This window comes from Theropithecus gelada, chromosome 9 (assembly GCF_003255815.1).
Source record: "Theropithecus gelada isolate Dixy chromosome 9, Tgel_1.0, whole genome shotgun sequence".
NCBI lineage: Eukaryota > Metazoa > Chordata > Mammalia > Primates > Cercopithecidae > Theropithecus > Theropithecus gelada.
The window spans coordinates 62,688,311-62,701,809 of record NC_037677.1 but is presented as its reverse complement, the minus strand read 5'-3'; the positions used below and the strand labels follow the sequence as shown (position 1 = coordinate 62,701,809).

General features: G+C 56.6%; 1 protein-coding gene across 2 annotated transcripts in view; it reads left to right on the top strand.

Moving 5' to 3' along the window:
• Positions 1 to 13,499, top strand: part of UNC5B (unc-5 netrin receptor B) — a 90,848-nt gene that overhangs the window by 65,218 nt on the left and 12,131 nt on the right. The window contains exons 2-8 of one of the 2 annotated variants that reach the window (XM_025397397.1): positions 2,730 to 2,954; positions 7,364 to 7,507; positions 7,969 to 8,072; positions 9,326 to 9,506; positions 10,247 to 10,414; positions 11,226 to 11,390; positions 11,616 to 11,648. In XM_025397397.1, the coding sequence (XP_025253182.1) occupies positions 2,730 to 2,954; positions 7,364 to 7,507; positions 7,969 to 8,072; positions 9,326 to 9,506; positions 10,247 to 10,414; positions 11,226 to 11,390; positions 11,616 to 11,648 (1,020 nt within the window). The remainder of the gene's footprint in view (positions 1 to 2,729; positions 2,955 to 7,363; positions 7,508 to 7,968; positions 8,073 to 9,325; positions 9,507 to 10,246; positions 10,415 to 11,225; positions 11,391 to 11,615; positions 11,649 to 13,499) is intronic. The other variant, XM_025397398.1, reaches the window with a different exon arrangement.

The following is a 13,499-nucleotide window of genomic DNA, read 5'->3' as shown; positions in this document are numbered from 1 at the left end:
CTGCACTAATGGATGTCTAATGTTTGCTTTCCTCAATCCTGTCTGTACCCACTTTATAAATGGTCTGCATTAGAGTTATAAAACAAAGTCATAATACAGCCTGCAGTGCTGCAAAGCACAGAGGCAGCTGTCACCCTGGGGCTGGGGGCGGTACGGTTAGAGATGGGTGTAGGCACGTGACATGCACCCATGGGCCCCTATGCCCCTTCTCCTGTGGCTGTGACCCACCCCCAGAGGGAGGCTCAATCCCGCCGTTTCAAAGACAAGCTGCCTGAGGCCAGCAAGGGGCTGGTTCAGACCCAGGGGCCTCTGAGTCTGAAGGCAGAGCTCTGTCCCACAGCCCTCAGGGCTGAGATGGAGACAGGATGCTGGTGGTCAGTGGTGGGCATGGAGTCTGCTGCCCAGATGCCCTCCTGGCTCCATCCTGCTCTCCCAGAGCTGCCTGGCCTGGCAGGGAAGCCTCAGTGGCCATCTCAGGGTGTGCACAGCAACCAGCTCTCAGGCCACTGGAAGCCAGTGTTCAGCTCCCTGGGCTGTGATCAAGTCACTGTGTCATCTCATCAAATCCCCAAGCAGCCCTAGGGGGCTACCAGTTTGCCTACAGTGAACGTGTCCCTGTACCTGGCAGTGGGAAGCAGGTGTCAGAGAGCCCTGGCCTGGCCTCAGGAATCTACCTTGCTGTTCCCACATTAGCTGCCCGCTCACTGGGTGGCCTCAGGCAAGTCATGCGAACCATTTGAATGGTCTTCGGTTTCCTCTGCTTTGAAATGAGAACAGTTCCAGCCTTGCTGGCCCCTTGATGAGAGAGCCCTGTGGACTATGGAGTTCTGGTCACTGTCAGGGTGCTATTAGGATTCCCGGGTGTGGAGACACCCACACCGTTACAGAGCTACATCAATGATAGGTGGTGTGGAGTCTGAGACAACAGCCCAAACGGTGAAGTCTTTTCTCGGGTTCAAACTTTTGATCTGCCACTTGTTAGCTGTGTGAACTTGGACAAGTTGCTTAACCTCCCTGAGCCTCCATTTACCCATCTCTAAACTGGGGACTAATAGAACATACCTTACAGGGTTGGTGCCAGAATTCAATAAGTTAACAATTTAAATTCCTGCAAACATAGCACCTAATGCTGGGTGAGCATTAGTTGTTCTTTCAATGCAGCAACATGTACCTACTGTGCGCCAGGCCCCACCTAGGCGTTCATGCATGTTTATCTCATGCGATCCTCAGAGCAGCCCAGAGACAGGGGAAGGGTGTCCACCTCTTGTGCTCATCAGGCATAACGAGGTAGGAGTTAAGGTTCTCTCCCTGGGCCCTACAGAACATGCTGGATGGAGCTGGAGTCATGTGTCATCTTGTTAGCTCCCCCGCCCCCCCCCCCCATACACACTGGCCAGGGCCTAGGCCCCAAGCCAGTGACAGTTTATGCATTTTCTCCTAAGCTCACCAGTTTCAGCAGGCTCTTCTGGTCCACAAAGAGAAAGCATAGTCAGACTTTCTGTTCTTGGGAAACCAGGTGTCCCCTTGGCCCCTCTGCCTATAGGGGGACTCCCTAGGGCCAAATATGGCTTTCTAGACCAGAGAACAAGTGCATGATCCCAGTGGCCACACAGGCCTCCCGGGACACCACCCTCCCCACTCCCTCGGCTGTAGGTGGGGCCTCTGGCTGGAGGGGCTGGGCAGCCATGCACCACCCCACAGCTTCATTCACTGTGTCCTCTGGGCAGTCAGCAGAGGAGGACAGGCCCCCGACAGCTTGTGCCCAGCCACCTGATCATTTGGCATTTGGCGCTGGAAAATTCGTTTTCGGAGGTGGATTGTAAACCAGCAGCTCTGCGGCCCGGTTTCCCGACTTTTGGGCACTGGCGGTGGCCACACCCCTCTTCCTGTTTGTCTCACCTCCTGAGGTGCAGTTCTTTCCAGGGAGACCGGGTGGGCCAGGATTTCCATTTGGCCCCCTTCGTGGGAGGAGATTGCCACAGGCACAGCCTCGTCTGCTCTGAAGTCTCTTCATCCATTGTGCTAAGGGCTGGGGTGGGGGTTGGGAAGAAGAGGCCAAGGGTTGGGTGAGAGCCACAGACCATGGGAGGTGAGCTCTGTGGGGAGGCTTCTGGGAAGGAGGGCTTCCCCTGGGGTAGGAGACCTGCAAGGGGCCGAGCACCATGGAGTCCAGGCCTGGTTCAGCCGGCTCACCCCACCCCTGCCCCGCAGCCCTGACTCCTGTCCTGCTTGCCAGCCTGGCAGGGGCTGCAAAGGGCAGCTGTGACTCCAGGGCAGAGCTGGCCTGGTTTGAGCTCCAGCCCCAGCCCCGTTTCCAGCCCATTGCGTCTGGTGGCGTCACCATGAGGAACTGGATAGAGGCCGGGCAGGGACAATGGAGCAGACGCTGGGGGGTGCCCAAGGGGTATCCTCACCCAGACAGATTGCCTCCCCTCCCGGGACCTCCCTGACCTCTCCATCTGTAATGAAGTACAATCACACAGCATCTCAGAGCGGGAACTGGCTCTTTATAAAGCCTAGCCTCTTAAAAGCAGGGCAAGATGGGAAACTGAGGCCGCAGGAGTGCCAGACTTGACCCTGGTTGCAGATTGCGTCCCCAGCAGGCCTCTGGTTGCCCCACCTCTGCCTCCCCTGCCCTCTGCATCTGCGGTGGGTCCCTGGGGTGGGCGAGGGGTGCCACAGGGCCCTCCCAGCACACAGCCTCATGGAGGTCTCCACTCACTCTGCAGGCACTGATTCCGGCAGCGAGGTGCTCCCTGACTCCTTCCCGTCGGCGCCGGCAGAGCCGCTGCCCTACTTCCTGCAGGAGCCACAGGACGCCTACATTGTGAAGAACAAGCCTGTGGAGCTCCGCTGCCGCGCCTTCCCCGCCACGCAGATCTACTTCAAGTGCAACGGCGAGTGGGTCAGCCAGAACGACCATGTCACACAGGAAGGCCTGGATGAGGCCACCGGTAAGCCCACCCCACGTGCCTGGAACCCCCAGGACCCCCCAGGCCCAGAGGCACAGGCCTGGCTCCATGTGAGACTTCACACAGCCATGGTGCCCCCTGGTCCTCAGTTCCCCACCACCCACCCCGGGCTTCACCTTGGATTAGCATTTCCCCAAATGCTGGCCACGTGTCCCAGCCTGACTTTGGGACCATCCCCACTGCATTCGATAGCACGGAGTGCCCCGTGAGCCCTCACTCCCTTTCCATTTTCTCTCCATCCTTCTGCTTCTGTCAGGGAGCAAGTTCCCATCAGGTGGGGGCTCTTGAGCCCTCCCAAACACCTGCCAATCTCCCTGTTTAACAAAGAGGGCAGGTTTCTGCCTCACGGCCCTGGCACCCCACGGCACCGACCCAGAATTCAATGCAATCGTTATTTTTACAGTTCCTTCTGTTTGTGGAAAGTGATACTGGTTTCCATTCACAATAATGATACGGCATTTCCTGCGTCGAAATAAATTGTTTTAGGTTAAAAAGAAAAAGTTGAGAGTATTAAGTAAATAACCGTTCAAGTGGTGCTGGGATGTAGCCCAAATCTGGAGGGAGAGAGGAGAGCAGCCGAAACTGGGAAATGTGAGGAAGTGTGGGGTCCCTTCCTTCTCGGATGTGTGGGGGACCCTCGGTACTCCCAGAGGAGGAGGCAGAGCCCTGGGGTTCCCCATATCTCCCAGAACTGAGCCTGCCCCCAGGGTGCCCTCGAGTCTAAGTGAGGGGCTCTTGCTCACTTGCCACCAGGTCCCTGTTGATAGTGCAGAGCCCTCAGGGTGAAAAGCCCTCCCTGGGGCTTAAGACAGGCAGGTGGGACCCCGCTTCAGTCACCGGACAGAGCCCACCCACCCCAGACTCGGGGCTCCCGGGCAGCCTTCCTGGCTTTTTGTTTTTCCCGTCTCTGTCTGGATCCTTTGCTTTCTCTTTCTTCGGCTCTCTTGATTTCCCTGCCTCTCCCTGCTCATTTCTCCCTCTCTCTTTTCCTTATGTGCCTGCTTTCCTTCTTTCTTGTTCTCTCCCTCCCCCTCTCTCTGTCTCAGTCTCTGTCTCCCTGGCGTGCTGTGTCACTGTCCTTCTTTCCCCCTTCTTTAGTTTCTGTTTTGTCATGTAAAGCTCACAGATTTCAGAACCAGTCAGGCTTAAAACCATACTCCAGAATGTACTCAAGGTCACTGAACCGTATTTTACAAATGGTTAAAATGCTAAGTTTTATAGAATGTGTATTTTACCACAATTTAAACATAATTTTAAACAATAGATTTGGAGTCCCATGCTCACCCAAAATATAAAAATGGAAAAGGAAATTTTTTTTTTTTTTTTGAGACAGAGTCTCGCTCTGTCACCTAGGCTTGAGTACAGTGGCATGATCTCGGCTCACTGCAACCTCCACCCCCCAGGTTCAAGCAATTCTCCTGCCTCAGCCTCCCGAGTAACTGGGACTACAGGCGCCCACCACCACACCTGGTTAATTTTTTGTATTTTTAGTAGACACGGGATTTCACCACGTTAGCCAGGATGGTCTCGATCTCCTGACCTCATGATCCTCCTGCCTCGGCCTCCCAAAGTGCTGGGATTACAGGTGTGAGTCACTGCACCCAGCCAGAAAAAGGAATTTTTAAGGGGAAACTAAACAACACATATTTGCCAGCTGCCCCCACTCTTTGACTGAGTGACCCTGGGGAAGTCACTCAACCTCTCTGAGCCCCAGTTCTTCTCTTTGTAAACTGGGAAGTTGACTGAAGGTCCTGGTGAGGGTAGAGCCAGGTGGCACACATAGCACAGAGCAGCATGCCAGGGCCCAGCAGGCAGTCAATAAACACCTGCTTCCTCTGTCCTCTTTCTGGGCTTTCCTTGGCCTCTTTCTCTCAAACGGTCCTTACCTCTCTGCCCACTGAGCTCCTCTGGCCTGTATCAGAGGTCAGCCATCGGGGTCTGGACAAGGCAAGGGAACAGTGTGCCTGCTGGGGCCCCTCACGGGCCGTTAGTATAGTAATAATACCCCTGTGATTATTACTAATAATAACAGTATGGCTCTTACTTCCCTGCCACCAGGCACACAGGCCCTGCCAGCCCTAGAAATTGGGGCACTGTTGTCCCCATTAGCTGCAAATAATGGGCAGAGCTTCCTTGGCAGTGGTGGGGCCTGATTCCACTTCAGCCTCCTACTCTCTAGCCCTGGCTTTCCCTAGCACTCTCTGAGGCCTGAAAACAGAAGAGGACGACTGGAGGCCAGGAGAGGCAGAACAGCCCCCCACCAACTTGTGCCAGATCGGGGCAGGCGGCCCAACCCTGGGTGTCCTGGTCCAGACATTGCTATGCTTGGGAGGGCAGTCTGGTGCTAGACCTCAAGCCTGGGACACCAGAGGTCCCCATCCTATGCTCCCTGCATCTCTGCTTGCTGGTGATCATGGACGAGGTGTCGCGCCTCCTCCCTGGTGGTGGTTTCCTTCTGTCCAGCTATTGGTGCTGCTGAAACCTTGCATGGATGACCCCCTTAAAAGGGCCCACTCTTCCAGGTTCACAGTCTGGTAAGCAAGGGGCTGGGCTCTGCTCCCTGGGCCATGCAGCATTGACTGTGGAGCCAGCCCCCGGGCAGCCATGGCAGGCAGGCACTGCCACCCACCCCTGAAGCAGCCTCTTCCCTGGATGGCAAACCCCTAGTCGCCTCCCATTTAGATCCTTGGCCATCAGGACAGGGCTGTCCCCCCTGTCTGGACTCCCTGCACAAGAACCCAACCCTCCTCAACAATAGGAGAGTTATAGCAGTGACTTCATCAGGAGAGGTCCAGAGAGGAGTTGTGGGTGAGGGGACCAAGCTCTAACCTGGGAAAGACGCCAGGGAGCTGACCGCTCTGCAGCAGCTTGCTGGGGGACTTGGTGCCTGCCACCTACCCTCTCTGGGCCTCAGTTTCTTCAAAGGTAACAGAAGAAGCTGGTTGAGATCCAGATGACCTGCCAGAGTATATTTGTGTCTGGCCCGGGCTGGGCGCTGTGGCGGAGTAGTCACCATAACTTGTTTAGAGTTTACCTTGAGAGTTTACTATGATGAGGGAACCGAGGCTCAGAGAGACTGAGTAACTTCGCAAAGGTCACCCAGCTGGGGTTTGAGGGTGGGGCCAGGACGCAAACCTGTCCAGCCATCCAACCCTGTCCTTACCCACCATGCCACCGGCTGTGCGTACCTTAACAATCCATGGTGCAATGAGAGGATGAGATAGGACACATTGTGGCAGGGAGGAGCAGCTTTAGCAATTCTGAGACACAAGGCAGTCAGGGAGGCTTCCTGGAGGAGGAAGAGGCCTCTATAACCTTTGGGGAGGAACTTCAGATGAATGTCCCCATTCCTGGCAGGTTCCCTGCTTTCTTGAGCATGGAGGGCTTCGTTGAGGGATGGTTGACTGAAATCCTACTGACCCCCTTGTATAGGCTGGTAGGTCCTGTTATGTAGGAAGTTTCCCAGGCCCTGACCAGGGAGCCATTGAGAGATCAGGGGCTCCCTGGAAGAGGGACCTCCTCAGCTCCGCGCCCACATGGCCTGAGTAGTGATCAGGGAGAGCAGGTGTCTCACCTCTGCACGTGCTGAGCCCCCTTTCTGTGCCAAGCCCTGGGCCACAGCAGTGAGCAGGACAAAGCCCCATCTTGTTCTCCTGCAGGAGACAGACATTTAACACATGAATGCGTCCATAAATAATCTGAGTCCAGCTAATGGTGGGTGCTGGGAGGAGACGAGGCTGGGTAGGGGAGTGATTGCTGCATAGACAAAGTTCAGGTGCAGTGAGGGGAGTGCCGAGCAGTGCTGGGAGAGCTGTGGGGGAGGCGCAGGGTGGAGGGGCCTTTCCTCGGGAAGTGAGGCTGATCCGAAATCTGGCAGGGACTGAGAGGCCACTGGGCCCAGAGGAGACAGAAGAGTTCCAGGCAGGGGACTGATGTGCAAGGGCCCCGTGGCTGTGTAGCCACAGAGCCAGGGAACATGAGAGCCTGGAAGACACCGGGTGAGGCTGCAGTGGGGTAGGGACGGTGAATGCACAGTGCAGCTCAGAGCCACTCCTGGGGATGACCCTACAGGCCTGCAGGCCACTGAGAGCCCGCATGAAGGGTCTCATATCAGGGAGGAATGACACACCGCTTGTGCATTTTGGAGATGACACTAGCTGCCAGGTAGAAGATGCACTGGAAGGGCAGAGGGCTTGTGTTAGCCACTGAAATGTGCAGGTGAGTGGCCATGAAGCTTGGGCCAGGGTAGAGACAGGAGACAGGAGGAATGGATGGAAAGGGGCACTTGGGTGAGAGAGCCAGCAGGACCCGAGGTGGAAGGCCTGGGGTGTCCTGTGCCTCACATCCTTGCTTTGCCCCTGCCCCCTGACAGCACTCTCTTCTCCTCCCAGGCCTGCGGGTACGCGAGGTGCAGATTGAGGTGTCGCGGCAGCAGGTGGAGGAGCTCTTTGGGCTGGAGGATTACTGGTGCCAGTGCGTGGCCTGGAGCTCTGCGGGCACCACCAAGAGTCGCCGAGCCTACGTCCGCATCGCCTGTACGCCACCCTGACCCCCACCCCGTCCCTGCAGGACCCTTCCCCATCCCCGAGGATGCTGGAGAGGGAACTTCACATCTGTGGGGCCTCCTCCAGCATCCCTGGCTGAGGATGCCTGTGGCAGAGACATCCCAGCACATGGATGCCAGCTCAGAGAGGGCTCCTAGACCCAGAACCTGGGCCTCTTTTCATCTACTTCTGTATAAAAGAAGCTGGCAGCTTCCTGCCCCATCCTGAGCCACTATGTGCTTAGGATCCCAGAGTCAGGGAGGGAACCCTGTTCCCCTAAGTCTGCCTGGTGAGCCCCTCCTTTGGAGTAGAGGAAATTTCCCAGGCAAAGGACAGGTGGGCCCATGAACAGTTCCCTGGGTCTGCGCTGCCACCCAGTGGCCACAGTGTAGCACATCAGGTTCCAGTTCTCCCCACACCTGACTGCCTTGGGACCCTCTCGCTTCTCCCAGACCTGCGCAAGAACTTCGATCAGGAGCCTCTGGGCAAGGAGGTGCCCCTGGACCATGAGGTTCTCCTGCAGTGCCGCCCGCCGGAGGGGGTGCCCGTGGCCGAGGTGAGCGGGGACGTAGAGACCACTGAGCACAGCCCTGTGGCCATGCCTGCGGAGGCCAGGCAGGCACGGTATTTACCATCAGCCATGGTGCTGGTCTCCCAGAGCCCTACCCCTTTCACAGATGAGATCGAGGCTTGGCAAAGAGAAGAGAACTGCCACCTCTGCAGAACACAGCAATGCCAGATCCCAGCTGGGTCTGCCACAGGCATAACCCCACAGGATGGGGTGGCTAGGGCAGAAATCCCCAGAACTCAGGAGCTCCTTAGGTGGACCTCCAGCTCAGTCTCCATCTCCTGCCCCACCCGGAACCCAAGGCCTCAGCTTTCTGGATGCCAAAGGGTCCTATCCTGCATGTGGATGAGTGTGTTCTCCCCCACGAGCCGGTCACCCCTTCCTGAAACCACACAGTCTTTGGATTGCCTGTCCTCTCTCGCCATCCTTACCTCTGTTCCAGACATACTCCCTGCACTGGTGGTCCAGGGAGTAGAGCTGCATCTCAACTTTGCCCAGTGGAGTGGACGGTTGGGGTAGTCAGGACCCTGACTTCCAGCCTGGGATCAGCCCTGTCTGATCCCAAAACAGTGCACTCATTGCTCAGCCTCTCCCAGCCCAAACCCTCCTCTGCACAGTGGGCTCAGACAAACATCCCTAGCCCATATATGCTAGGCACTTGGCATGCTGGTCTCTGCAACAGCCCTGCAAACTGATGTTACCATTCCATCCTACAGCAGGGAAGCAGGGCTGGGAGGGGCCCAGTGGCCACCTAGGGTGAGGTAGCTGGTGAGTGGCAGAGCTGGGGTTTGTACCCAGGTCTGCCAGACCCAGGGACCTTCTTCCTATCACCTTCCAGGCTTTTTATCCTGGCTAGTAGAGCCGGGAGGAGTTAATGATAAAGACAGATACTCCTGGCCAGCGCTTATTTAGTTAGCTTAACTCAACTTACTCTGAGTACTGTTCTTGGCACCTTACACATTCTAACTCGTGTAATCCTCACAATGGATCCCTGTAGGGTGGGTGCTGTTCAGTTCCATCTTGCAGTCGATGAAATTGAGGCCCTGAGTGGTAAGTCCCCTCCCAAGACCACCCAGCTGGCAAATGGCGCTCTTAACCCTGGAGCTGTACAGTGTCCAGTCCCACCGAGGCCCTGCCTCACTGCCATGACCGTGATGTGGACCCAGGTAGAACTGCCCTTCTTCTGTTTATGGTCAGACCTGCCCTGGGCCCTCACTGCCCCCTCACTCCCACTCTTGTAGGTGGAATGGCTCAAGAATGAGGATGTCATCGACCCTACCCAGGACACCAACTTCCTGCTCACCATCGACCACAACCTCATCATCCGCCAGGCCCGGTTGTCAGACACTGCCAACTATACCTGCGTGGCCAAGAACATCGTGGCCAAACGCCGGAGCACCACTGCCACCGTCATCGTCTACGGTGCGGGCCTCTCAGAGTGGGAGGGGCAGACACGGTCAAGGGAGGGAGGAGAGCCTGGGGCTAGGTGGGACCCCTGGCTTGGTAGGGAGGATGCAGCCCAGAGAGGGGAAGTGAATTGACCAAGGTCACAACACAGCAAAATTCATGGCCAAGTTGGGCATTCCTGGGTTCCCAGCCAGGAGCACTCCCCAGTTCTCAGGATGCCTTGCCTAACTCTGAAGGAGAAGAACCAACTCTCTCCAAGTCTGGGGACTGAGGCAGGACCCAGTCAGTATGCCCAGAGGCCTGTTGTCCTTGTAGAGTTAGGGACAAATGCCCAGGCTTGTGAGCTGTTCTCTGCTTCTCCCTTGGGCCCTGTGGGTGGGAGGAGTGGAGCCACAGCTGAGGTGACTTTACAGAGTTCTAGAAAGAGCCCTGTACTAGGTTCCAGCTCCAGGCACAGTCCCAGGCCCCCATTACTCCCGGGATGACCCTAGGCAACTGGCAGCCCTTTCTGGACCTTCCTTGCCATCTTACAACAAGGTGGGGCATAGACAGTGACTTCCCGGGTCCCCTCTGGTGCTGATGGTTGCAGCCCAGCTCTGCCTGCCACTTCTGAGTCTCTCACACTGTAGGCAGATGGGGTCTCACCAGAGAGGCCGGGCTTCGGCAGAGGGGCCTCGTCAGGGTGAGGGATGGGTTTGGGGGAGGGCAGAGGGTTCCAGAGCCAGGCCAACCAGGTGACAGCTGCCGTCTTGCAGTGAATGGTGGCTGGTCCAGCTGGGCAGAGTGGTCGCCCTGCTCCAACCGCTGTGGCCGAGGCTGGCAGAAGCGCACCCGGAGCTGCACCAACCCCACCCCACTCAACGGAGGGGCCTTCTGCGAGGGCCAGGCCTTCCAGAAGACCGCCTGCACCACCATCTGCCCAGGTAAGGTGCCTCGTCCATGCCCAGCCCCACCCTGAACCCTGTCCCACCTTCTGTATTGTGTGCCAGAGCCAGGACAGCCGTTCTCTCCCTAGCATGGAGAGCAGAAGGTGCTTGTCCCAAGCCCACAGCTGGCTGCCCAGGCTGACGAGATGCTCTGATCTCTGACTTATTCTGCCCTGGGCTGCTGGTGAGATAGAGGCAGAGGGTCTGAGTGGTGGCCCCTTCTTCCTGACCCTCTAGCCTGGGCCTTCTGTCCTCCAAGCTGAGGGTTCTCAGTGTCAGTGTGTCAGCCCCAGGCCAAGGTTTCAGAGGGGCAGCCTCAGGGACAGCCTCTTACCCCTAACTGTTAAGACACACCGTGGCCACAGACCCTATACACACTGACAGCCATCCTCCTATTCCTCTCTCTGTGCAGCCCCTCTGCTCCCCTACCCCCACACATGTGCTGTGTTCTCTCCCTTGGGTTGTATGTTTGTGCCTACACTGTTTTTCTTTACCCTGGGTTTGTGTCTTTGTGTGTAAATTGTGCACTGGGCTGTATCGTGTTGATGACCTTATGCATCTATCTGTACCCTCTTTGTCCACCTGCCAGGTGCATCTGGCTGTTCATTGGCATGGGGCTATGTGGATATCATGTGGATTTCTCTGTGTGGCACACATGTGTCCTGGGTTCCTCATTTCCTTCCACAGTGTGTATGCATGCATGTGTGTTGGCGCATTGCTGTGTTCTGCACACGTAATTATGTGTGCACATGTCCCTGCGTGCACATGTCTGTGCGTGCACATACTCCTGTATGCCCTGCTTTTACAGTCGATGGGGCGTGGACGGAGTGGAGCAAGTGGTCAGCCTGCAGCACTGAGTGTGCCCACTGGCGTAGCCGCGAGTGCATGGCGCCCCCACCCCAGAACGGAGGCCGTGACTGCAGCGGGACGCTGCTCGACTCTAAGAACTGCACAGATGGCCTGTGTATGCAAAGTGAGTCACAGGGAAGGTGGGGCCCTGGGGGTGGGGACTCTGGAGCCATGTAAGGGTCCCCCAAACCCGGCCCCATGCCTCAGTGCCCAGCCTGCAGCGTGGCAGTCCTCAGGGCCTCTGTCCCCCCATCACATCCATCATCTCATCTCATCCTTCCCTTTGCCTTCTCTGCCACTATTTCCCTGTCACCTATGTCATTGTCTTTCCCTTTATTTCCCTTGACAGATAAGAAAACTCTAAGCGACCCCAACAGCCACCGTAAGTCCCCTTTCATGGCTGTCCTCTTTCCTCTGGGGGATCCCTGGTTCTCTTTGGCTGGCTTTTCCCGGGATCAGGGTGCAGGGCAGGGAGAGCTGAAGGTGCCGCCCTACCCACCCTCCATGGGACCATCTACACGTGACACTGCATGTGTCTGCATCTCCATCACCGGCAGACAGGCAAACCCTTGGCTGACAGAAAAGAAAGGCCCTAGGACACCCTACTGAGCTTCCTCTCATAGGAGGGGAAACTGAGTCTCAGAGAGAAGAAGGGACTTGGCCAGAGACACAGGCAAGAAGTAGCAGAGTGAAGATTTGAACCCAAATATTTTTATAGCCAAAGCTGGTGTTCTTAACCATATGCTCTTGGCCCTCCTCTCTGGACCAGGGCCGGGGCATCACCACTGCAGTTCCCCCTCATGCCCCTTGCTGTACCTCCACCCCAGCAGCTGGGCCAAGCCTCCCAAATGGTCTGTGATGCCCGCTGCCCTGCGTCAGCTCCGGGGGGTGCGCTCTCCAGCCCCAGAGGCTGCACTGCCACTGCAGTCATACCAGAGCAGCAAAGCCACTTGAGCAGATTGGCCCATGGTAATTAAACCACAATTTCCAGATAGTTCTGGAATCATAAAATCAGTGGGGCCCTTGGCCGAGCTCACTGGGGCTCGGGCTGGGGATGATTCGAGTGTAAATCACCAGGCAAGTGGCCCCAGTGTTAGTGAGGGCAACAGGAGGCAGAGCCAAGCTGGGGCAGCCATTTCTTTGCTGAGCCAGGAGCCCAAGAGTGAGGGCTGCTGAAGAGAGATACTGGGGGACAGAAGTTGGAAGTGGGCAGACATCCGGGGCTGGGAGCCATGCCCTGCCTTGCTGAAAGCCTCAGGCTGACCCCAAGTGCAGGGTGTGGAGGACTCCAGGCAGAGGAAGCAGGCCTACTTCTCTGAGGGCCCCCCAGGGAGGGAGCGTGTGGACAGGTGCTTCCTGGAGCTCCTGAAGGAAGCAAGGGGAAGAGCAGCCATCTTGGCCGCCAATTTTGCTCTCCCTGAGCTGTCCAGTGTGGAAGCCACCAGCCACGTTTGGCCGTTTAAACTTTTATTTAGCTTAATTAAAATTAAATAATTTTTTTAAAATTCAGTTCCTCAGTGGTACTGGCCACATTTGAGTTGTTCAGGAGCCATACATGACTAGTGGCTGCATACCGGATACTGCAGACATAGGATATTCCACCACTGTAGAAAGCTCCACCAGAGAGCCCTACTTCAGACCCTGCCACTTTGACCTTGAGGCTTCCTGCCTGGCCATGTTTGCCTGGGGGAGGAAAGTGTAGCCATGGGTTACCTCCCTGGGCCCATCCTTCTCCCCACATGCCCACCTCTTCTCCACCGCATTGCTGTGCATCTCATTCCACTCCTTCAGCTCCCCATCCCTCTACCTCCCACCCTCAGAGCATGGAATGGAAGAAGAGTTCAGAACAGTTACTTACAAAGATAACAGAGCCAGAAGAGCTTATCCACGTACCAAGCTAACAGAGCCAGGGCCTTTGGTCCTATGGAAATTGCTGCAGACTCAGAGGTTTCAACCCCAGCGCTCACAGGGCAAATTATGTTGCCGCATGGCCCCGAGCCACAGACCCTGTCTCCTCAGCAGCGAGCAACAAGTTAACAAATGGTGTGAACATGTTTGTTCTTTTCTTCTCATGCCACAACTAGAAGGGCAGTAAGGCAGGGACTTCGAGCCCATTTTACTGATAGAGAGGTTCAAGGCTAGCCTGAGGTTGCCAGCCTGTGTAGGCGGGGCTCAGACTGGAACTCAGCACCGTGCTGGTTGGCCCTGGGCCCTGCCCTTTCCAGGGACCCAG